Source organism: Neopelma chrysocephalum, unplaced genomic scaffold (assembly GCF_003984885.1).
Source record: "Neopelma chrysocephalum unplaced genomic scaffold, ASM398488v2 Primary Assembly neopelma1_61, whole genome shotgun sequence".
In the NCBI taxonomy this organism is placed as follows: Eukaryota; Metazoa; Chordata; class Aves; order Passeriformes; family Pipridae; genus Neopelma; species Neopelma chrysocephalum.
The window spans coordinates 170592-194684 of NW_020897716.1; the positions used below are offsets into that span (position 1 = coordinate 170592).

General features: G+C 38.5%; 1 protein-coding gene across 2 annotated transcripts; it reads left to right on the forward strand.

Moving 5' to 3' along the window:
• Window positions 1–4056: 4056 nt before the first annotated feature.
• On the forward strand, window positions 4057–22973 carry SLC30A6 (solute carrier family 30 member 6). Of its 2 annotated transcripts, none has more exons than XM_027681631.1 (14): window positions 4057–4125; window positions 6766–6852; window positions 7471–7555; window positions 9034–9076; window positions 11337–11402; window positions 11793–11873; window positions 13277–13312; window positions 14151–14245; window positions 14947–14995; window positions 16947–17066; window positions 17363–17465; window positions 17774–17821; window positions 18396–18464; window positions 20170–22973. In XM_027681631.1, exons 1-14 carry the CDS (start codon window positions 4123–4125, stop codon window positions 20560–20562), a joined length of 1278 nt encoding a protein of 425 aa, XP_027537432.1. In that variant the 5' UTR covers window positions 4057–4122; the 3' UTR covers window positions 20563–22973. The 2 variants fall into 2 exon arrangements, with proteins under 2 accessions (XP_027537432.1, XP_027537431.1); XM_027681630.1 differs by having other exon boundaries at window positions 20065–21233.
• Window positions 22974–24093: the final 1120 nt, after the last annotated feature.

Sequence of the window (24093 nt, forward strand, 5' to 3'; positions counted from 1 at the left end):
GTGTGTGCTTATCCTAGTCTTGCCTAGATCATAGTGAAAACCAGGAGGTTTCACATAACTGATTCTAGTGGTCATGGTGAAGTCCTGAAAAATTTGGAGCCAATTTACTTGGCTTCAAAATGACACCTTTTCTTTTGCTTGGGTGAGAGTGCTGCTGTTAATTTTGAGTTAACAATCTAAATTCTACACTTATCCCCATTTCCTTACTGCTTGTAATTCCACAGTCTTGAGGCTGTGTCTGGACTGCTAGGAACTACTGGAGCGTTACATTTTTACATCCCAAAGATAAGATTAATCAAACTTTTATTTAGACTAATTTTAATATTACATATCTTGCAGCATTAGGGGGCTCTCAAAAAGCAGCCATGACCACTGCCTTCCACACATCATTTTATCAGTCACTGCTAAAACAAGCAAGCCAAATAAAAATCAATACAGCAGTGAGGAAAAAAACCCAATGTTTTGGACTGAACCATGTGAGCTATTTCTGATTCTGTCAAGGATTAATTCCTTGGGATAGAAAGACATCAATGTTATCTATGCGGGGTAATTATCCAGTATCTCTTTTTGGCTGAAATGCTACTTCTTGGAGGTTAAATAGACTTCTATTCTGAGGAGATGCTCAGGTAAACTAAAATTAGTGAAAAAGCAAGAGCCTGAAAAAATATCCCACCACTTGCTGTGTTGAAGTCTACAGAGATTGTGTACTTGGCAGCAAACCCTGGACTGAAGTATCTTGGACTCGCTAAATCTTTCCCATTCCAGCCAAGATGGGGAGACAAGGCTGCATGCCTGGTGTCAGATGCAGGCATATCTCAGATGAAAATCTGTTTATTTCTATATTTTAGTGCTCTGAGTTTGCCAGAGAAAAGTGAGAAAAACTAAGTTTAAAGTTGTTGTCTTTTGTTTGGGGTTTTTTGTTTTGTTTTTTTGACTCATGCCATCTTTCTGCAAATTTCCAAATACTTTGTGAACTTGTGAAATGCAGCCTGTTTCTTACAAGGTTTCATATGGCTCTAGAAAAGACACAGTTATGCAATTTCACCTCTGAGTAATTTTTATTCTATGTATAGTGATAATACAGAAAATATTATGTAGTGGTGAAGGCAGAAAAATACAATTTAACTAAAATCCACCTCTCAACATGTGATTTATTCCAGGTGCTGTGTTGTAGCTATAAAAAAAAAGGTATTTTTCAGAAATCAGCCTACAAACAACCTAATATGCAAATTGCTGCTTTTACCAAATGCTTTTGAAGATTTCACTTTTTTTGGCAAGTATATACTTTAAAAACAATATATTCTTTTTAATACTGTAACTTCTGTTATTTTCAAATCTCCTTCTAGCAATTTCTAAAAGGCCTAAAAATTGCCTCAGTTGTAAGACATCCTTGAAGACTATTAGTTTTGTTATATGCAGAAGGCTGGTATTAGCTGTGCTATTAGTTGTAGTATTTGTCTTCTGAGAAGACACTTCTAAATGGCGTTTCTAATAACTAACTGTTGGCCTCTTCTGGGAATACCCTAAGGCATGAAATAATCAAAATGTCTGACAGTATCTCAGTAATGAAGTAACCAAACAACTTTGTATTTGTGGAGCAAATCATACAAGATAAAATGTGACCCTAGTGATTCACATAAGTTCTGATTGCCTGGTCAAATTTGAATGGAGGCAGCAGGTGCAATTTGAATTCTCTTACCTGTCATGCAGATTCTATAGAGTGCAAAGCTTATTTTCTGAAAATATTCCCAAAACTACTTCTGTAGAATGGAAAAAAATTGTTGATTACAGCCAACAGCTTAGAATGAGGTCTGGGACATTAAATAACGTGTTTCATGGAGTACAATTACCTATCCAGTCTGATAGTTGTTCTTAATTAATGATCCTGTGCCGTGTAAGGACCAGATAACACTCTGGAAAATAAAAATTATTTTGTTTTTTTATCAGTAATTCAATCACAATGCTTTGCAAATGCACAGGAACAGGAGACAATACACACTTAAAGTTTACGCAGAGTGGCTGGGAAACAAGACCATGGCTTGTTGCTGGTTTCAGTTGATGTACGGGCCTCTCACTCAGCCACAGGCAGATAAGTCTTCTCGTATGTTTTACAGAACAGATGAGATGCAAATAACATTTTAAACCACTTTAACTATGAGCACTAGACAACGGAATAGACTGTTGAAAGAATAAAGATAGGGCAGTGTTAGAGAAGGTTGTATCTTAGTATGTACAATAATCTGTCTTAATAAAATAGCTTGCTTCAATTTTTGTTCCTACCTCTTTTCTAATTGTTTTGCAAATGCAATAATAAATAAGCTGTGTTATGACTAAATCTTTGGTTCATTAAATCCCATGCACGTGTTTTACAACACAATTTTCCTTAAGAGAACTATCTAAACTTTGAAGGTGACTTCTGTTCTGTATTTTGTTCTCATGAATGCTGGTTCCATGTGAAGTGATCTTAGCGTGCAAATTCCTTCTGACAGAAACAATTGGGCACAGTTAAGCAGTCTGCTGGTCAGCCCACACGAGGGGATGGCTGTCACCTTGAAGTCCTCATGTCCTGGTGTTTCAGAGCCTCAGTAGCAATAGTCCCTAGCAGAATCCTCCTTCAAAGTTTGCTTTCTGCTTCAGACTGCAATAGACTTTGGTATGTAGATTCCTCATCTGGACTGTAATGCTTCTAATGTTTTTAACATATTCAGGGCAACGGGAGCAGTTCTCAGAATTTTAGCACATAACAAAGTGACTAGATTTTCAACAGAGTTTCTGTAGTTTGGAGAGCTACTGTCCTTTGGGGGTTTTGCTGGGAAAAAAAATCCCTTCTGAAAGCTGAGTACTGACTGCCATTAGTGCCCAGTACAGAAGCAGAGCAAGTGCTGGCTGTGGTGATGCTAGTGTGACTTCAGGTATATTTTTAAACTGGGGAGCAAACCCATCCTTGTAGAGTTGCTGCAGTGGAGTATCGTGACCACCACATCAGAAACCTTTCCTTGTGTTCTTGCAGGCAGTGAGCAGATAAACCGCAGAAATGTGGTGGGGTGGCATACAAGATACTTGTGTGAGGTTTCATAAGGCGAAAAGCCGGGTCCTGCACTTGTGTTACAACAACCCCATGCAGCGCTACAGGCTGGCGGAGGAAGGCAGCCAAGTGGAAAAAGACCTGGGCGTGCTGGTTGACTGGCTGAACATGAGCCAGCAGTGTGCCCTGGTGGCCAAAAAGTCCAAGGGCATCCTGGCTTGTATCATCCATAGTGTGTCCAGCAGGACCAGGGCAGTGATCGTCCCCCTGTACTCGGCACTGGTGAGGCCACAGCTCGAGTACTGTGTTCAGTTCTGGGCCCCTCAATTTAGGAAGGGCATTGAGGTGCTGGAGCACGTCCAGAGAAGGGCAACGAGGCTGGGGAAGGGTCTGGAGCACAAGTCCTACCAGAAGCAGCTGAGGGAGCTGGGGTTGTTTAGTCTAGGAAAGAGGAGATTCAGGGGGATCTTATCGCTCTCTACAAGCACCTGAAAGGAGGTTCTAGCGAGGTGGGTGGAGGTCGGCATCTTCTCTCAGGCTACTAATGACACGACAAGAGGACATAGTCGCAAGCAGCGCCAGGGGAGGTTCAGGTTGGACCTTAGGAAGAATTTCTTTACTGAAAGGGTGATTAGACATTGGAACGGATGGAGGTGTCCCTGGAGGTAAGGAAAGACTGGACGTGGCACTTAGTACCCTAGTCTAGTTGACATGGTGATGTTCGGTCATAGGTTGGACTCGATGATCTTTTTCCAATCCAATTTATTCTGTGATCGTGACCACCCGTCCGAGCCCTTTTCTCGGATTCTCGCAGGAAGCGGGCAGATAAACCGCAGCAATGCGGTGCGGCGGCGTATATGACCCGTATATCTCCCAAGGGACGTGCATGGGCCCCCCACTTGTGCCTGCGAAGGGAGGCAGGAAGGGCGGGTTTGGCCGCGGATCCCCCGGGGCAGCAGGACGGAGCCGCCCCGGGCTCCGGGCGGGCGCCGCTTCCGCCACGTGTCCGGCCGGGCCCGCTCGTTGCCGCGGCGACGGGAGCCGCCCCGCCCCTTCCGGCCTCGCATGGCGCCGTCTCTTCCGCTGCGGGGAGTAATATGGTGAGTGGCCCCCGCCGGGGGGAGGGAGGGGGCAAGGGAAGTCGTGCCTCGGACAGGGAGCGAGGAGGCTGCTGGAGGCACCCCTTTTTCCGCCGGGGCGGCGGCGCCGCGGGGCGCCCGGGTTGGCGCGGCCTTTTGGGGCCCCGGGGCCCGAGGGCAGCGCGGGGCGTCGGTGTCCGTGCGGTGTTTCCTCCTCGGAGCTCCCCGCCCTCCCCTCGAGCGCGGTCACCGCGGGCTCTCGGGACCGCGGCCAGCCGGCACCGCGGGCAGGGGCGGGATGGTGCCGGGGTCGTGCGGGGCTGCTCTGCCGGAGGGGCGTCTCGAATGAGATAACCGGGCTGGGTCTGAGCCTCGGAGTTTTCACTCCCCGGCACATCAGTCAGGGAACTGGGATTCACCCCAGGACAAGCTGGTTGCAGTGCCCTTGCTCCCGTCTGTCGGTGGGAACACGGGGCTGTCACTCTGCGTCTCGCTTCCCAAAGCGAGAGAAGTCGTTCTTGTGGGAACGACGGCTTTGTGTGCGTGTTCATCTGGGCGGCGAAATGTTCTCTTCCCATGCTGAGTATCAGTGAAGTGACATCGGTGTCAATAACAGGTGCTGTCACCTGTTGGCACTGTTGGAGCAGACGCGGGCGCTCGCTGCGGAAACACTTCTTGTGCAGCTCTTTTAGCACCACACGGGGACCCTCAGAGGCTGAGGTGTGGGGCAGCTGCCCTCCTCGCTCGCACTGAGGTGTTGGCAGAACGGTAGGATTTAGGGAAGCCTTAATGCCAAGGTGCAACACCTGCTGCGTTAGAGTTCGCTTGCAGGGGTGAGCTGTGATTAGGATGGGTTTGCACGAGGTTCTCTGTGGCACAGAATACACAGCACAGCGTCCTTCAGTAAGCAGGGAGATGGGGCATAGTGTGGCTGGGCAAGGGACATAGTGCGGGAAAGAAATGGGTGCGAAGGCAACAGAGAGGGCTGTGGAGATGGTGAAGGGCTTGGAGGGGAAGCTATATGAGGAGCGGCGGAGGTCACTTGGTCTGTTCAGCCTGGAGGAGACTGAGGGGAGGCCTCATGGCAATCTACAACTTCCTCTTGAGAGAAAGAGGAGGTGCAGGGACTAATCTGTTCCCTCTGGTGATCAGTGACAGGACCCAAGGGAATGGCCTGAAGTTGTGTCGGGAAGGTTTAGGTTGGATATTAGGAAAGGGTTCTTCACTCATAGGGTGATTGGGTACTGGAACAGGCTCCCGGGGAAGTGGTCGCAGTGCCAAGCCTGACAGAGTTCAAGAGGTGTTTGAACAACGCCCTCAGGCACATGATGTGATTCTTGGGGCTGTCCTATGCAGGGCCAGGGGTTGGAATTTGGTGATCCTAGTGGGTCCCTTCCAACTCAGGATATTCTGTGATTCTGCAATACAGCAACCTTCATAGGCAGGCAGTCCACTGCCTGTTAGAAAAGCTTTCCAAAGTGTTCTGGCATCCTGCTTGTCTCCGTTGAGAAATAAAATAATCGTGTAATGATTTGCTAGTAAAGAAAACAGTAAGTGCCAGTGTTTTGCCCCAGATGACCTAAACTTGGATCTGTAGTACTGCTTAAATTTTAATTCATGGCACACATGATAATGTAAAATACAGCTGTGTTGACCAAGATGTCTGTAAGTTAATTGAATTTGCTGTACTGACCAGCCCATTAGGATGTCTTTTTGTCTTCTGCTATCACAGTTAAAGTGTGATAGTTTAAAATCAAACCTTATTTTGTCCAGCCCCAAATTGCTGCGGATGACAGACCATCCATTACAAGTCCACAAATTTTTATTGCAAATCGGAAGAGCTTTTCACATGGAAAGCTTATTTCTTTGTGGGGACAGCAGGATGGAGAACAACTGACTAGAAGCTTGGGCCTTCTGAGGGAAGGGAGCCAAGTGGCATGGTTGATGAATTGTTTGCTCCCTGTCATGCTTTCCGGAGAGGCACATAGTACCCCCTCATTCCCATCTCCTGTATGCACATACGTCCCCTCCCCATCAGGAAAGAGCTTATCTGCATGCCACTGGAAGTTAGGAGATGGAGCACCTACAGTGACCACATCTACTGTGCATGATTAAGCTAAGCCGTAACTGAGCTTGTTTGTATCTCTCATAGTGTTATTGGCCTTTTTATTGGCCACATCACAGATGATACTAGCATTGTTTTTAGTTCTCTGATGGGTTCTCTTTTATAGATACATAAACAGTATTTTCCTGTTAATTAAATCTGTTGGCTTTAGGTGGGAAGTCTGCTTTGATAAAGGAAAATATTTGTGTTGTCAGACTGTCGGTAATACTTTTATCTAAATAAAAGTTAAACCTTTTTTTAATCCTCTTTAAATGGTATTTCAGTATGTTTTCCTGTAAGCTAGAATTGTGGATTATGTCTAAATGAAGCTTGACTCTAAGTAATTCATCATTTTCTAATAGAATAACCATGTGAAATGGCTACCAAAATACTGTTGTATTTATCATCTATGGGATATTTACTAGTTACACAAAAAATTCATTTTGAGTCTTTGATATAATTATGAAAATAGTTCACAAATGAATATTTTCTTTTTGCTAATTTAAACCATGGCTTAAGTAAAATTTTTTAATTAAATTATTGAATTTTTTTTTAAGGGGACAATACATCTGTTCCGTAAATCACAGAGATCATTGGTTGGAAAGTTAACACATGAATTTAGGTTGGTTGTAGCAGATAGAAGGGTAAGTATTGCTTTAAAAAATGATCACAATAATAAAAAGACATTAGCTGTGATAAAGTAAAATATATTATTAAGTATATTTTGAAAATTATTCTTTGAATTTTCTAGTTGTGCTTAAAAAAAGAATCCAGCTCTGAAGCTGGATTCCTTCCTGTGCGCTGTCCCTGTTAATTAGTGTTCTCCAGAATTATACTTAAATTTAATGTGTTCAGTAGAACTCTGAACTGAATATGTGCAGATGTTTTTTGGGCCAAAGTTTCGGCTCAAAAAAAGGAACCCATTAATATAAAGTTGTACAAATCTGTCTTCAGAAGTCAGATGATGTGTGCTACAATAAAATGCAAATGTTGTACAGGGGTGATTTTTTTTTAGACCAAAAAGGTATTTTAAGCATGGTGAACAAGGGCTGTTTATAAATGAGTTTTGAAATAATCTATGAAGTTTAAGATAGAATAAGGGCTTGTTGTTCTGAAATGAGTGGTAAATTTTTGGAAGGGAAGAGAAGCCAGTTCTGTTTGCATGATGAAGTCCTACAATATTGTTTTTTAAAACCAAATAGATATATTTTTGTCTTGTAAATTTTGGAAGATGTAAAATGCGTATTTATTCTCATCAACAGTCCTGGAAGATTTTGCTGTTTGGTGCTATAAATTTAATATGTATTGGCTTCCTGCTCATGTGGTGCAGCTCTACAAACAGCATAGGTAGGTGACTCTCCTGTACTGAAACTACAACCAACTACCATGTGTTTCTTAGCTTGTGAAGTTCCAACAGACTGAAAAAGCAAAGCTCAGCAGGTAGTGGAGGTAGGTGGCTACACAGCCGGGTTCAGAAAGAGCTTTCTTTTGATTTGCCATAGTCGGTTTAGAGACATTTTTCACAGGCAAGTGTGAATGCGTGAAAGGTTTTCCTGACCTGCTGGTTGTTTGCTTCCTGCAGTATCTTCTTCATCTTTAAGACTGAAATCCAGTAGACTTTTGAGTTAGTCCTCAAACCTGTTCCTTGTATAAATATCCCCAGTGACATACAACGGCTCTCACTTGCAGTTGAATGAAAATGTTTGTAGTGTGGCAAATGGCTTAGGCTTTGATTCCAGGAATGCCCCTTTTCAGTGTTTCTGTGGTATGTTGACCTTGGCTGAACGTTGCCCACCACGGTGTAGAGAGAAAAAGGGAAGAGAAAATAAGATGGAAGGCAACTTTTAGGGTGAGCTAAGGCACTTTTAGTAAAGCAAAAGGTTCAAAACGTTGCATGCTCATAAGCAAAGAGAAAAAAAAATTACTTCTTACGTCCCATCAGCAAGTGATGTTCATCCCAGGAAGCAGGGCTTCAACGCGCATAGCAGTTGCTCCAGAAGGCAAACATTTTAATAACGAATGCCCCCTTCTTCCCTCTCCTTTTCTTAGCTTTTATATTTGAGCTGACATCACATGGTATGGAATATCTGTTTGGTCAGTTTGGGTGAGTTGTCCTAGTTGCATCCCCTCCCAGGATCTTGCCCACCTCCAACCCCTTGATGGGGGGTAATGTTGAGAGACAGCGCTGATGCTGTGCCAGCACTGCTCAGCAGCAGCCAAAACACCGGTGTTTTATCTACACCTTTTAGCTACCAATGCAGAGCATGGCACTGTGAGGGCTGCTGTGGGGAAATGAACTCCATCTCAGCCAGACCCAATGCAGTTTTGTATGTCTTCTACTTCTGAACAGGGGCTTTGAGATCTTCAGTACTGAAAATAGAATGTTGAACATTTTTAATTTTTGTCACAGGTTTTCTTGTGGTTTTGAGATAGGTGAGAGATGCAAAGCAAGTAAAAAATTCTGTTGAACCTACTTTTCACTGCAGTAATGCACATAAGAAATCTCTTGCTTGGTGGGTGATGTGCTTTTGGAAGATCTCCCGACTTTTCTGTATTTAAATTCCTAGTCACAACTTAGTCACAAATGTAATACCTTTTGTATCTGGGCGTTATTACATGGTTTAGTAGAATTTGGATTGCCATAATCAGTCTGTTTGATGTTAAATATATTGGTGTGTTTAGAACATTCACAGAGACTTGTTCTATCAGCAGAGACGGTTTATGTAGATAGAAGATTGAAAAGAGCTGCGTGAAAGGGACTTAGAATACAAGTGATTTCTGCATTGAAAAACTATATTAATTTTTAATATTTGCTTTTTTTACAGCTTTAACTGCTTACACATATTTGACAATCTTTGACCTTTTCAGGTGAGTTTTTTTCCCGTTTTGTCTTACTGTTCATTTGTGCCAGTCTTTTTATATTTCTGTACACTTAAAATTTACTTACAGATGCAAACACATGTAACTTAGTCATCAGTACAGAAACAGTAACTGGTTTAAATATAGAATAAATAAGTATAAAATTGGACATCACAATAAATAGATTATAAAAACCACCATAGCTGTATTGAGAATGACTAGTAGCAAATCAGTTCAGTCATGGAATTCTCTGTGCAGATGCATGACAACATAAAACAGATTCTAGCATCAGTCATCTGTCATGTGGTTGTTCACTCAGAGCATTTCCCTAATGCCAGAGTCATTGATTTTGAAGTAACCCTCAGTTTTAGCATCAGTAAACAAGGAGTAGGTAATTGTATTTCTATTTCAAAAATATTAATGAGCTGAGTCCCAGGCACTCTTCCCATGTGGTATTAGATATTTTTAGTGTTTTTCTTGTTTCTTAAGAAAATTATATTAAAACTACTTTTAAGTATGATAGTTCTGAACACTTTTGGTAATATTGGTAGTACAGATGTGAAATATAGTCAATTAAATTAATCTGTACTGCATTAGAATTGTGATTTAACTTTAATGAATCTCGTATTTTTCTTACAATTTTGTATCTGCTGAGTTTTGTCGTCTTGACCCAAAATACCTTTTTCACCTTGGGGGAAGTTTTGATGTTGTATTTCCTATTTGTGTAGAATTTTAGTTTTAGGAGCAGATAGAATACCCCTGGCAACTTTTCTGGGGTTGGACTAGAAGATTATTCTAACTCACAGCAATCTCTTTCAAGAGTTTTGATTTGCTCTAAGGGAGAACAATGCTCAGTAATTCTGCTGCAAAATTCAATTTCTGATTATTTCATTTCTCTCATCTTCCTGGTTGTTTATAATAGTCTTACTGAGTATATGAATTTGCTGTTTTGTGTATGAGAAGTATTATTTCCTCTGCTTTTTCTTTCCCTCTGCACAGCTGGAGATCAGGTTGTGAGGATGTGATTGTTCGTCAGTTGTAGGGATCAGTTCTTGATCCAGTCTGATTTAACATTGTCATTAATTATGAAAGGACTGCGTGTAGGCAGAGATGGCATCAAATCCATATGGATTCCTGTTTAAAAAAACTGTCCAAAGGAGTCAATAGAGTTAAAAATAGACAAAGTAAACGAGACTCATCCTTGAAAAATTCAGGCTAGTACCATGGGAATAAAATAATTGGAATTCTAGTGTTCAATATGAAAGAAAAACGTGGAAAGAAGATAGCAAGAGAGACCTGTGGCTGTCAATGAATGGCCAGTTAGATTAGAGGTTGTGTACATTAGTGCAGCCAAAGAAAGTAAATCTGTTTTGACCATATATGTAGAGCAATTACACTGTGACAAAGAAAGGCAGTACTTGGCCGTGGCCTGAGACTCAGTCTAGAGTGCTAAACTGAATTCCTGGTGTATCTCTAAAAGAAGAGTTTAGTAGAAAACTTCCTTTGCTTTTTTTTTTTTTTCACTTTTCTTGCTGATTTCTTTCTTTTCACAGTCTTGCTGATTAACTTCTTTCTTATTTAAATGGCCTTTCTCAGATTACAGTATCTCTAGGCAAGTTCAAAAAGCAAATGCAAGGGGAGCATTTACTGGGTGTCTAGTTTGATACTTTCCCTGGCTTTTGCTTTGTAGTTTTCATTACTATGTGTGATACCAGACAGTACTAAGAAGATTTTCTCAAATCACCTTTGCCTGTTAGTCAGATTCTGGGGTACCTGGTCTCATATGCTCCAGGTCCTTTTCAGAAAAATTCATGGAGTGCATGCAAATTAAACACTGCTATTTTGTATCAGGGTCTCAGTGGAAAAATGCATTGCATTTGGAGTTATGGTAAACTTGATTTAGGCTGGGTGATGTTCTATATTGAAGATGGTTGGTGGTAGCCTTTGTAAGCACAGCATGCCATAAGGACAGCGTTAGGCTTTCTCCTGGTCTAAGGAATTAGATCGACTACCATTCTGCTAAAATTATTTGCTGCCCTTTTTATGGGACCAACTGAGACATCATCATGCAGTCTCAGCTTTATTCCCAAGCACAACCTTTTCTGGATTCACTAGAACAGTCAATGTGACAGTGGTGGAGGTGTTGAGTCAGGGTAAGATGTGGTTATATTTGTTTGTGGAGTTCTGATGGCTCTACTATATTTGTAGATTGTCCAGTTTGTAAAGGCTGCAGTTATTTATCATAGTCTAATTCTCCCCCTTTTTTCAGTTTGATAACATGTCTAATAAGCTACTGGGTAATGATGAAGAAACCCAGCCCAGTCTATTCATTTGGGTAAGTACTAATAACAAGATCTGGTGTTTGATAATGCAACATTTGATATGTTGCTGACTATCATTGCCTGGATCCCCTAACAGCCATGAGTAATAATTCGTGTGTGAAAGAGGCCAAAAATAAGGAGGGCCAAGACTGATGTTGTAAAGAACAGTTACAGAGTAGGGGAGGGACAGGAAGAAGAATTAAGAAATACTTAATTTTAAGCTGTATCTGGTAAGTGGAGTATTGACTTAAAAGAAACTGAAAATAATGCCCACTCTGTAAAACTTCCAGTTTCTTCCCATCTGTCTGCTTTTGAAGGAATTGGATATCCTGCTGGTTACTGTACAGAAAAGACTCTGTTTGATGCATTGTTCAGTTTTCCTAAATTTAATTCTCAAATTTCAGGTTTGAAAGGTTTGAAGTTCTAGCCGTATTTGCCTCTACAGTTCTGGCACAGCTTGGTGCTCTTTTTATACTGAAAGAAAGGTAGGTTGTGTACTGTTTTCTTTAATTTTTTGTAATGTATGAAGATATTCTTCACCTAGAGGGTGGTTGGGTGCTGGAACAGGCTCCGCAGGGAAGTAGTCACAGCACCAAGCCTGACAGAAGCGTTTAGATGATACTCTCAGGCATATGCTGTGACTCTTGGGGATGGTCCTGTACAGGGCTAAGAGTTGGACTCAATGATTCTTGTGCGTCCCTTCCAAATCAGCATATTCTGTGAATCTGTGATTCTGAGATATGGTCCAGATCAAGCAAAAGCACATGCATTCTACAAATGCTATTTTAGAGATATTTTAGAAAAAAAAATTTAAAATTTTTTTTAAATATTGCTAAACCATACCACTTACATTTATTACTCTACATGTAGGGTTTAGATATAATGATAGGAATTAATAAATATAATTCTCAAGAGAAAGTTTCAATGTCTTTGAGAATATATTTTTCCAAAATGTTGAGTAATTAACTTAATGCATTTCCTTATGCATCTTCACTTTTTAAATTCATTAACAAATAAAACTTTTTTTAATTATTTTTTTCTCTTTTACTTCTGTTACTTAGTGAAGTAAAGCAGCTATGTAATATATTAAGGATCTGAATGTTTAAACTATCAACTGCTTCACTCCCGCAAAATTTGCTCATACATTAATTTGACATACCATCTATGATTGGAAGCATTTCAGGAGGTTAGCCTAAAAAATTATTTTAGTGTTTTGTTAACATCTGGAATTTAAAACTGGGGCAGTGTACCATCCGTTTTTCTATTCAAGGGGTCTGTTTTTTATATAAAGGGCTACGTTAACAACTTAGCAATTTTATACTATAAGGTTGGTCTGTTGTACTGACAGTACACTGGAATGGACCCACTGTCAAAACCTCCAAATTTTCCAACATCAAAACTGATCGTAGGCTTTTCTATTATATCTCATTTGGTAATTTACCAGTGTGTAAAAAAAAAAGATCAATATCTCTTCCACGGTGTCCAATGTCGACTTTATTTGACCTTACTTAGTGAGAGGCCGTAAGTCAGAAATTTCAGACTTAGTTTTTTGTGGTCACCAGCCGTGGTGGTGGTGGCAGTAGCAGTATTTCTTGCATGTTCATTTACAAGCGTCTTTTTATCATGTAGGCAGCATTCATGGTAGCTAGCACCTATGTAGCACAGTTAGGAAATATTTGGAAAGTCTAAATTACATCTGCTTTGATTCAGTGTTAAATGCTTTCGTTGCTTGTAAAAATTGCTGTGTTTATATAAGCAATTCATTTTTTTCAGTACTGTATCTGTTAGTTTTTGTTTATGAATGGCATATACAGAACTATAAAAATACACTTCAGGTTTCAAGGTTTTACTGTATGAACATAACTCAAATTTTCAATTATTTTTGTAGTGCAGAGCGGTTTCTGGAACAACCTGAGATACACACGTAAGAAATTATTTTGACATGTAAAATGTGTCCGTGCCCCTTTATGTTTCTAATTCTTAATCTGTCGTGTGTTAGTTGTCCAAGTACATTTAACACCAAATTGCTTTTGCTACCTTGGCATTTGTTTCAAACTATGTGCAAGCTGTATTACGAACAGTTTTTTCAAGGTACGGTTGAAACATAATTCTGATGCTCTCTTAAATAATGATTTAACTATATGTTACTGGGTTTTCTAGTTTAGTTACTCTCATTTCTTATCGAGGCCTCTTAGGAGGCCTGGTATGTTGAAGGGAAGGATGCTGTGGTCATGAGGCAGCTGAAGGCGTTGCAAAGGTCATGAAGACTGTAAAGAACGTGTGGAAAGGAAAAGAAGGTGCTACATGGCGAAAGTCTGGGACATGGGATGTATGGTGAAGTTGTAGTTCTAGAAAAAGGATAGGGGCATACTGTAGGAAACTAAGCTTTTTAGCTGTGCTGATGAGGGGACAATTTATTCATATCTTCAAAGGACAAACATGTAATTAGTTAAGAACTGTTATTCAACATTAGGTACAGCCTAATGTGTAACAATAATGTACAAAATTCAGTGATCTCATATAACCCTTACAGTGGTAATACACTGCCAGTTATTAAGCATTATACTAGTTTATCTCACTCTTGTGTTCAGCCTCAGTGAAAAGTACCAAGCAAAGTATTTTGGTATATTTTTCTAGTAATTATGGCTTGATGTAATTACTGTAGTTTTACTATACATTTATATATATTTATGTATAGTTTTATATAGCTTAATGTAGTTTGTGATGGTGTGAAATTAAGATACTTATTTTCCTCTCCCTAGGGGACGACTACTGGTTGGTACTTTCGTGGCCCTCTTTTTCAACTTATTTACAATGCTTTCCATTAGGAATAAGCCTTTTGCTTATGTCTCTGAAGGTATGTGATTAATTAAACCATAACAACAACCGGGATAAGATTTTAATGTTCGTATTTTTATTAAGGTATAACTTGTCTGTTAACTTTCTCAACTAGGGGTCATATATTGCTATTATAACCTCATGCAGTTTAAAATTGCCATCTGATTTTCAACTCTAGTTTGCTTATAAGGCTCTGAGTAGAATGTAGTCGTTAATATGATAAATTAAAGGTCATTTTAATGTTGAAGTACCCTTTAGTTTCAATCTTTTGGATTCAACCAGTGAAGGTCATCTGACAGATAGCAGAACTTGGAAGACATTTTATGGATATATTAATGGATAAAAATAATGTAATAATTCTTCTTAATAGCTCTTTTGCATTTTTCATTGTGAGTTAGGCTTGCATTCATTCCATCTAACTGTAAATTGTTTATTTTAATAATTATATATTATACATTATACTTTATCTTACACAAAAGATAATGGTTATAATCTGCAATTGTATTTGTATTTAATCAGTTCAGATTATTACAAGATGGGTGTTTTACTTACTGCCTGGAAAAGTCAGAGTTTGTTTTTTTTCACATGCCAGTGAATCTATTGATATACATTTACTACTTCCCAGTGTATTTATTGGATTATTTTCTTAAAATAAAACTTACGTACTTTAAAATTGATACCTTTACTTGTAGTAACTTTATTACCCTCTTTCTTTTGCAGCTGCCAGCACAAGCTGGCTTCAGGAGCATGTCGCAGATCTTAGTAGGAGGTAAAGCTTTATACTGTTTTTCAAAATTGTTAGCTTCTGGAAGGCAATGTTGGTTTTGTGTGTATAATAACAATTTGGATAGGTATTGAGGCATAAACTGTTGTATTAGAGCATTTAAAATAGCTTTACCTACTCTAGGTTTAATGTATGAACTCTGGAGCAAACATTGTCTGCCATATTTCCCAGATACATCAATCTAATAGAAATACATCTTTCTGGATATCTTTCCTTTTGAATGTATGTGTTCAGTACATTGTATGTAATTCTCCTTGAATGAGACGAGGAAAACTAGTATTATCTTGTACATACTTGAACTGCATTTCTCAATATTCATTACTTGAGTGATATATTTTGTAGTAATTTGTGTTTATTTACTCTACGGGCTGGGCAAATGACTGAGATGGTTGAGTTTAAATATGATATATGAAACAGGTTACTCATAGAAACATAGCTATGGAAACTCCTCATCTGTCCAGCAGGACACTGGAAAGTCTGTGTCTTCCAAGGACAGAAGCAGTGTTGCTCATTCATCTTGTCTGTTAACTCTCTTGCTTGTATTGGATATCTGAACGCAAGATAACATTGTTTGCATATAATTTTGTCAGATGTCAGAAAAGTTTATTTTAATCCATACATGTTTGTCCAAGTATCTGTCAGTATCGGAATAAGAATGTTAAACCATATTGTAAAACATGTTAACTATGCTTCAAAGTCCATCTGTTTCTGGGTGTTGTGATCTTTTTACAGTTGAGGAAAGCAGAGAATGCTGACTTGTTAAACAGAAGAATTGATATTATATAGGTGTCAGACCCAAATTCTGCAAAATAGCTTTGGAAGACTAATAATTGGGTTGCCCAAGTACCTGGAGTGTCAATATAAAAAAGAAAAAAAAAAGTTGGATAGAAATCACAGACAATAGCAGAGTTTTTCTTTTATCATTGTAGAAACATGGTGTGATGGGGAAGGACACTGATGGGTAACTTGAAGAGGTCTGAGATCAAGAGTGTAGAATTATTACAGGGTTTTGAGATAACTTGTGTACAATTATGCCAATAAAATAATTTAAAAAAAAGAGTTAGTATGTATACAGCTATTTCAGATGCCTTATGTGTAGCAGTGCTGATTACAAAATATCTGCACCTGTATATAATTATTTTGATTAAGATTCTTACAGGAGCAGGCCAGCACATGATGTCTAAACATAGGTTGGCTCTAAACAGAACAACAAGATATTTCATGTTGTCCCTGCCTTTAAATTTTCCATGACGTGACATGCAGTTCTGTTAACTGGGAAGTATAGAACCGTCTTTCTCTCCTCATACTCCCATTGATAGGAGATAGCTATAAATAAGTAACTTTTCCCAGTATTCCCTCATGAGTTTTTTTGGTCTCTTCTTATTCAGCTAGCTGGTCTCCTTACCCTTTTCAGACTCCATGAATTACTTAGCTTTGGCTTTAGAACACTTTTGCACAGTAAGGTGGCAGATGGACTGTAGACTAGTGATATACAAACCCCTCAAGACTTATATATATGTAAGAACAGTATCTGAACCTGTAAAGTACTTGTGTTGCATATGGCTGACACAGCCAGCTGAGTTACCAGAAAAAAAGGAACTGGCACAAGATGTGTATTTTAACGTGTAGAAAAACTGCATAAAGATTAGCATAATATAATGTTTTGTAGATGGGGAGATAGATTTAAGGCAAATTTTTTTTAAGATGGAAGAGTCAAGTATTAAATATGGGAAAGAATATGACATGGATCTAAACTTGATTAATCTTTGCTGACAGCAGCCTTTAAGCAGAATTAGAAGGGCCTTTACAGTACTCATCATACGCTGTGACAGCAAGGTGTGTTTGAAGTCAAATGCTGAAATAGTGGGTGTAACTTTTGGGTTTTGAAGTAATGATGAACAGCTGGCTGACAACTGCTTTTCCTGTTTTGTTACAGTATTTGTGGAATCATCCCAGGATTAAGTAGCATCTTTCTGCCACGGATGAACCCTTTTGTCTTGATTGATATTGCTGGAGCTCTAGCTCTTTGCATTACATATATGCTCATCGAAATCAAGTAGGTACAGTTGTTGTTTTAAAAAAGTAACTCTTTTTGTATCCAGTCTATGGGAAAATACATTTTTTACATTAAAGGAATGATCTCATCTAGAGCTGTATTTTGTATGAATGGCATTGCAACTCCACAAATGCATTTGTCTATTTTCCAGGATGTATAGTTCAAATGAGATTAAGATGTGTAATATTCTATAACTGTATATAACTTAAAAGAATAAAAAAGAATCATAAGAAAGTTATTCTGCCTTTCAAAAATGTAAATAGCAGTTTTTCTTTAAAATTTCTCTTTCTCTTTAGCAATTATTTTGCTGTAGACACAGCCTCTGCTATAGCAATTGCTTTGATGACATTTGGTACCATGTATCCCATGAGTGTCTACAGTGGGAAAGTACTACTCCAGGTAAGGCATTGTCACAAAACAATGGGTTTTGTGGTTTCGGTTTTGTTAAATGTCCTCATTAAAAAAGGCAAACAAACCTTAAAATCTGTTTTAAGCATGTGAATAGGAAGTGTTCCCATGGAAATTTGTGATGTGCTATAAGAATTTTAAGGGTACTGGAAATATGCATCATGAAGTCATAAGAATTTATTGTTTAATGCCATTGGTTTCTTGTGTAGGTAGACCAGACTTAAAGGCTCTCTTATTTAAACAGGGCCAATTAGTCTTTATTATAACTTTTTCTTTTTTTTTTCCTCTTCTTTTTGAAGACAACCCCACCTCATGTGATTGGCCAGTTAGATAAACTTCTTAGAGAGGTGAGTGTATAATTCATAGCACAGTGTGTACAGCTAACTAAATAAGCATTCAAGAATGTGAAGAGTTTTTCCTAGTAGTCCAAGAAGATTGCTAAAAAATTATCTTTTTAATATTATTTTTTAGCTGCATGTAGAAAATATGAAACTTGATTTCAAAGATGAATAGTGAAATTCAGGTGTCTGGAACAAATCTGTTCAAGTACTGAAGTCTGTTTTTATTTAAATTTGAGCGACCACTGAAGTGGTTTACAAATGTGAGTTAGGGGAGGAAAAGGAGTACAGGCAGCTGTTGACTTACAGCATGTTGAGTTGAGAACATACTGCAGTTTGTCAGCAAGAGTTACTTGAAATAAGTTCCTTAAATCTTTTTTTATTGATTTGGATGTCTAAGGATAGAAAAGTAGTAGATGAGCAATAGTGACATTAGCAGATGTCATCTGTTCTGTGTATAGAGCTTTTATTTCACTACTGAAAATTATGTATTATTCAGTTATGTATGCATAAAAGTACATTTCTAAAGGGATTTGAAACTTATAATTTATTTTCATATATATGGATGTTTGTGTAAAATTAGGTTTCAACTTTGGATGGTGTATTGGAAGTTCGAAATGAGCATTTTTGGACATTAGGTTTTGGCACTTTGGTAAGTTATGTCTATTATCTTTTTAGGCTTTAAAAAAAAAGTCGTCAGTTACTACTTTAAAATTTTTATTTAAGTAAAGATATTTCTTCTAAAATCTTAACTATAAAAAATTGATGGAGTCAGTATGCAGTCCTTGTGCTTTATTGCAAAACTTCTCTTTCCCTGCCTTTTATATTTTTTAAAAGCCTTGCTATTGGGTAATATTATTAATGTATACTGCAGTTCTGGATTAAAGCATGCATTTTGCAACTATAGAATTTCTTTTGTATTTTGGCAGTGAAGAAAATCTGAAACAATAGCAAAGACATTTTTCAAATGGTGTGTTAGTGTAAATGTCTAGGAAAAGAGGAGAAAACTGTAACCCTTCAGATACCAAAAGTCTGCAGTAGACAGTAGAATTGTATTTTTTCAGCATTTCTGGGGGAGAAGGTAGAACAAAACAACTAGAGTTGTGTACCAATAAAAAAAGAAAGGAAGGCTTTTTTGGTTTGGTTTGTTTTTTTTTGATGTGGCTTTCTTTTGTTTGTTTGGGTTTTTTGTTTTGTTTGGTTTTGGGTTTTTGTTTGTTTGGTTTTGGGGTTTTTGTTTGTTTGTTTGGGTTTTTGTTTGGTTTTTTTTGCTGATACAGAATGATCACACAGAACTTGGTTATTCATAAGTTGATGCAGGGATGTTGTGACAGCTGGAAAATTAATACTCTTAGGATATTTCTCTACTTCTGAATTCTTCCAGTATGCTACCCTTCTTAAAAAAAGAAAAAGGCTGCAGTTCCTACTTGCTGATGTGAAAATAGCTTTCAGTTTACTATTCTGTCACCCAAAATGCTGGATCACAGCATTGTTGGATTGATGACAGATATTTACAAAAACTTCATGTGCATATTTAGCTATTGGCATCTTCCAGATTGTACTAGAAACCTCCCGAGACCTGGATATGTTTTCAGCTGCACCATCTGATGTAAAAATGGCTTGTACAGCACAAACCGTGAGCCATGTTCTTTATTAAATATGTGCTGAAAAAGCATTTGAGGGGTTCTGTGTTGTGTCCTGCTCTCTTCTGCAGCAGTAGATCAAGGTCAATGAGATTATGTTACTAAGAGGAAGGCAGGGGGAGCCTGCAGTTACATGTACATCTGGGGAAAGCTCGAGGCCTGAGCTCCACACAGCCATTGCCTCTGTTCTTGCTAATGGTCCCCGTTTGAGCCTGTTTGCCGTGCACATTGTCCTCTTGCCTGCTCCAACAACACAGTGATGACATTTTTGCCTCAATTTGGCATATGAAGTTTGTCTGCACTTTGTTCTTCTTTTGAGCCATTTTTTCTCCCCAGCTGTTGTCTTTCCTGCCATCACATGTTGTATTGTATAGTTTTGGTTTTTTTTCACTTTTCTTGAATTATGATCTTGATATGTTCATAAGAGATCAAAGCATTAGGAAAGATCAAAATGTATCATAATTATGTAAGTATGTATTAAGGTTCTTAATTTAGCCAGTAATCTCCATTGCAGAAGGTCTTGCAGGATAACTTATTTCTTCTTGATACATAGAGAGAACCTTTATTGAAGTAACAGTTAACAGCCAACTTATTTTTGTCACTTTCTAGGCTGGATCAGTACATGTCCGAATTCGGAGAGATGCAAATGAACAAATGGTACTTGCTCATGTCACTAACAGATTGTACACATTGGTGTCTACTTTGACTGTTCAGATTTTCAAAGATGACTGGATCAGACCTACCTTATCATCTGTGCCTATTGCAAACAATATTCTGAACCTTTCGGATCATCATGTTATTCCAATGCCATCTTTGAAAGCTGTTGATAATTTGAACCCTGTTACGTCCACTCCAGCTAAGCCCAGCAGCCCACCGCCAGAATTTTCTTTTAACACACCAGGCAAAAATGTGAGTCCAGTCATCCTTTTAAACACTCAGACAAAGCCCTATGGATTGGGCTTTAATCATGGATCCACACCCTACAGCAGTGTACTCAATCAAGGACTTGGAATACCGGGGATGGGAGCAGCTCAAGGATTCAGGACTGGTTTTACAAATGTCCCAAGCAGATATGGAACAAATGCTCGTGGTCAGCCCCGACCATAATAAACACCATTATTTATTGTACTTAAGGGTATTGACTTAATTCTTTTATTACCCAATTTTTATAAACATTTGGAATGTCAGATCATTCTAAATGGCTGGGAACAAGTGCATTGTTCATATTCATGAAATGGTTAAATTGCAACTTTTTTCTTTGCATCAGCCTGTGTAATGCCACAGATATTTTTCAGACTTACGATACTTTACAAGTAGTTTTTATAGAGTGTCTATTTCTACTCATCTTTTTATCCACTTTTCTTCATTCATCCAAGAATGTATTGAGACATAGCACAACTCCATAAGAGAGTAGAATTGTGACCAGGTAGCATTTTTTTTCTAATGAAAATTGCTTACAGAAATACAAGTCCCAATTTTCAGAGATGTTTTGATTGCTTTATTAAGCCATCTTTTGGCAAAGTCACAATTAGTTTTTGGTTGCAGAAATCCATCAATATTCATATTGTGGCCATTGTGAAGACAATCTGACATTTCAGATTGTAATTAATTTTGTGAGACCATGTTTTTACATTTTTATTGGTGCCTTTATAGAAATTCAGATGGTTCAGCAACCATTTTCTAGTTGTAAATATTTCATATTCATCTCTGATATTTCTTCCTTTTTGGTTTAACTGCAAAATTATCTAGCAATATACTGGGAAATAAAATATTTAAAATCTAAAAGATTTTACAAGCACCTCTTTTTTACAATTAACCCTATTGAGGATATAGAGCAGATGACTGTATTGTTTCTGAAGCCAGTATTTAATTTTTGACTCTGGAAAGTATTCTGTGATTTGATTGTGACTTTGTATTTTTCCTCTTTGTATTTTTTCTGTAGTTTCAGGGGGAAAAGTATCTATTTGTATTCCTGGTTTATATCCAGAGTGCAGATTGGTGATCGCTGACAGTTCTTAGTCACTGCTGGAGCGCTTGACCTTTGGGGCACACTTGGAACAAGACCACTTACCTTGTCTCTGCTTTTGCATTACTGTTCTGCTGTACATCTAGATAGCCGTATTTCTTCAGGGCCTTTCTCAGATAGCTCTTTCCTCTGACTGTTTTCTTTTTCTTCACTGCTCTGACAACAGGGAAAGGCCTTTTAGAAATACTTCAATTTTTTCTGTTCTCCTGTGTGGTATCTATCTTATAATTGCTCCTCTGCACATTCTTCTGCATCTCTTGGCTGTTGAGGAATGGGTTGCCCATTCCTGTTGTTTCACTTGCAACTCAGGGTGCTATATATTGGCTTACACCTTGTTCATTTGTATACTAAGTGGTCTCTCCATTTGTCCGAGGTGGTTACATGGAGCTGTAGTATCTCAGGGATTCCAAAGATATTATGTTACCTGAAGATAATGGCTTTGATAAAGAAATCGTTCTCTTGTACAACTGAGTGGAGAAAACAGTCTTCATTTGAATTTTAAAGATCTGTGGCCTCTTCACACTGGCTGAGGATTTCTTTTTCTGCATAAGAACACTGCATTCCTCTTTTTTTTCCCCCTCCCTCTCCATTACCTGTGTTTCTCCAGCCAGTGCATGGAGAAGGGCATCATTCTTGCAAACTCTTGTAAAAGCAAGGTGACATTCTGCGTTGTGGTATCTTGTGGGGATATTTTGGGCTGGGAGTAATGTCCAAACTGCTGCTGGGATACAGTCCATGCAAGTTACAAGTAGGGAATCTAGTTCTGTACTTCATTTTCAGCAAGAGTGACAATTTCATTGCTGTTTTAGAAAATGTAAAGACCTGGAAAACTTGCATTTAAAGATTACAATGAACTTATAAAGTTTGGCTCTGTTTTCATGAGGTCAATATTAACTCAGTAATCACCTCTGTTTCATTACCCTGTCTTTCTGTGTGGTCTATTACACGTGCCATTGCTGCATGGAAATTCACCGAAGTACAGAACACTTGAACAGATTCTCTGTACCTCTTGGGTGCTGAACTAGACTGCACTTTCTACAGCATCTGCAACACCTTAGAGCCAGCAGAATGTTTACAATATACTACTCTTGTGTGGCCTATTTGAGAATTGTTCCTTACTCCAGTTTCATAACCAAACACGCGCCCTTTTTCTGACATTTTCAATATATTGTATTATATCGATTGCATGCCTACTTGTTTTTAGTAGAAAATTAAAGCTCCATTTTATGAAGCTGATCTTTTATTTAAAATCAGAAGGGAGGACGAGAATCCCAGAATTCTGAGTGCAATATAATCACTTTAACAAAAATATTTTTCAGAGTGATTGTTTACAGTATATATCACATGTGCAGATGATAAAGATTCTTTTAGAGATTAGAATAGCTTTTTAGCCGTGTTATTGTTGTGAATATATTAAGAATATTCGTTAAATCGGCACAGAGTAAAATGTCTCCTTTTATACGAGGAAAATAAAATCAGTGTAATTCTTAAATGACAAGGAAAAAGTGGTAATTTGTGTACAAGATTTTATAGTTATCTTTTTATATATATTGATTGTTTAAGTGATGCTCTCGGGTGATTCGTCAGTCTCAATGAGCAGATGTGTCAAACTTCAGAACTGTTTTGATGGATCTGCTACCAATGTTCACTGAGTCCTTGGAATAATTCTACAGACAGTATTTTTACTCCATTTTGTCTTTACCTGTATTTTGCTCTTAGGTGGTCACAATCTAAATGTTTATTTCCTATGTAGTGAATAAGAATTGTGAATTTATATCATCTTCATTCCTAATGATAGGAATACTGCCCCGGCTAGAGAGAAAAGAGGACTGGTACTCGCTGTCATTTCTATCTGCCAGAGAATTTGGCATTGTTATTCCCTTAAGTTTTTTCCAACTTGATTGAACAGGAAAATTTCACTTTTAGGTAAATGCATCAATTAGAGAGTTTGAGGGGCATGTACCGTTATTTAGACTTAAGATTCTTGTGAGAAACTGTGCTGTCCTGATACAAAAGGAGCCAGAGCACCTCTTACAATATAAATAACTAACATAATATGGGGTTTTTTGCAGCTTTACATGTTGAGTTTTGACTCCTGAGTTCATTCAGTTCTGCATTCCTTGTACCCAGGTAATAACCACATATACCTTTGGGAGGACAAAGCCAGTGACAGTGTCTTGTGGATGGTAGACTGATGATTTTTATTCCCTTCCCCTTGACTGAGATGTGACAAATCCTATTCAAGGAAAGAACCTGTGCAGCAATTCTGCTGATTAGATTAGTTGAAGTCACTCTTTTGATTTCTGTCCCCTGCTGCCACCATCCAACAGAGACAGACACTATGCGGGGATAGGTTCTTCAATATAAAACCTCTGTCTGAATTCTGAATTGATTGTCTGTCCTGTGCTTGTCCAGACCCTATGGATCTGGATACTTGGTCATATTCAGTGTTGAAACTGAATAAAAGAGATACCAGTCCTGGTCTTTTCACTTGTATTTTTTGTTTTCTGGGCATTTTATCAAATGGCTTTGACTTTCTCCTACCTGCTTGTTCTTCCCTGCCTTAGTAACCATGAGAACCCACCTTGCACCATGTCTTTGCTTTACTGACT

Excerpts from the sequence above, each read along its gene's own strand:
- SLC30A6 (XM_027681630.1), top strand. Across the intron at positions 14,246-14,946 it reads TTTTGCTTATGTCTCTGAAG|CTGCCAGCACAAGCTGGCTT; the intron begins GTATGTGATTAA and ends TTTCTTTTGCAG. Across the intron at positions 18,465-20,064 it reads CATTAGGTTTTGGCACTTTG|GCTGGATCAGTACATGTCCG; the intron begins GTAAGTTATGTC and ends GTCACTTTCTAG.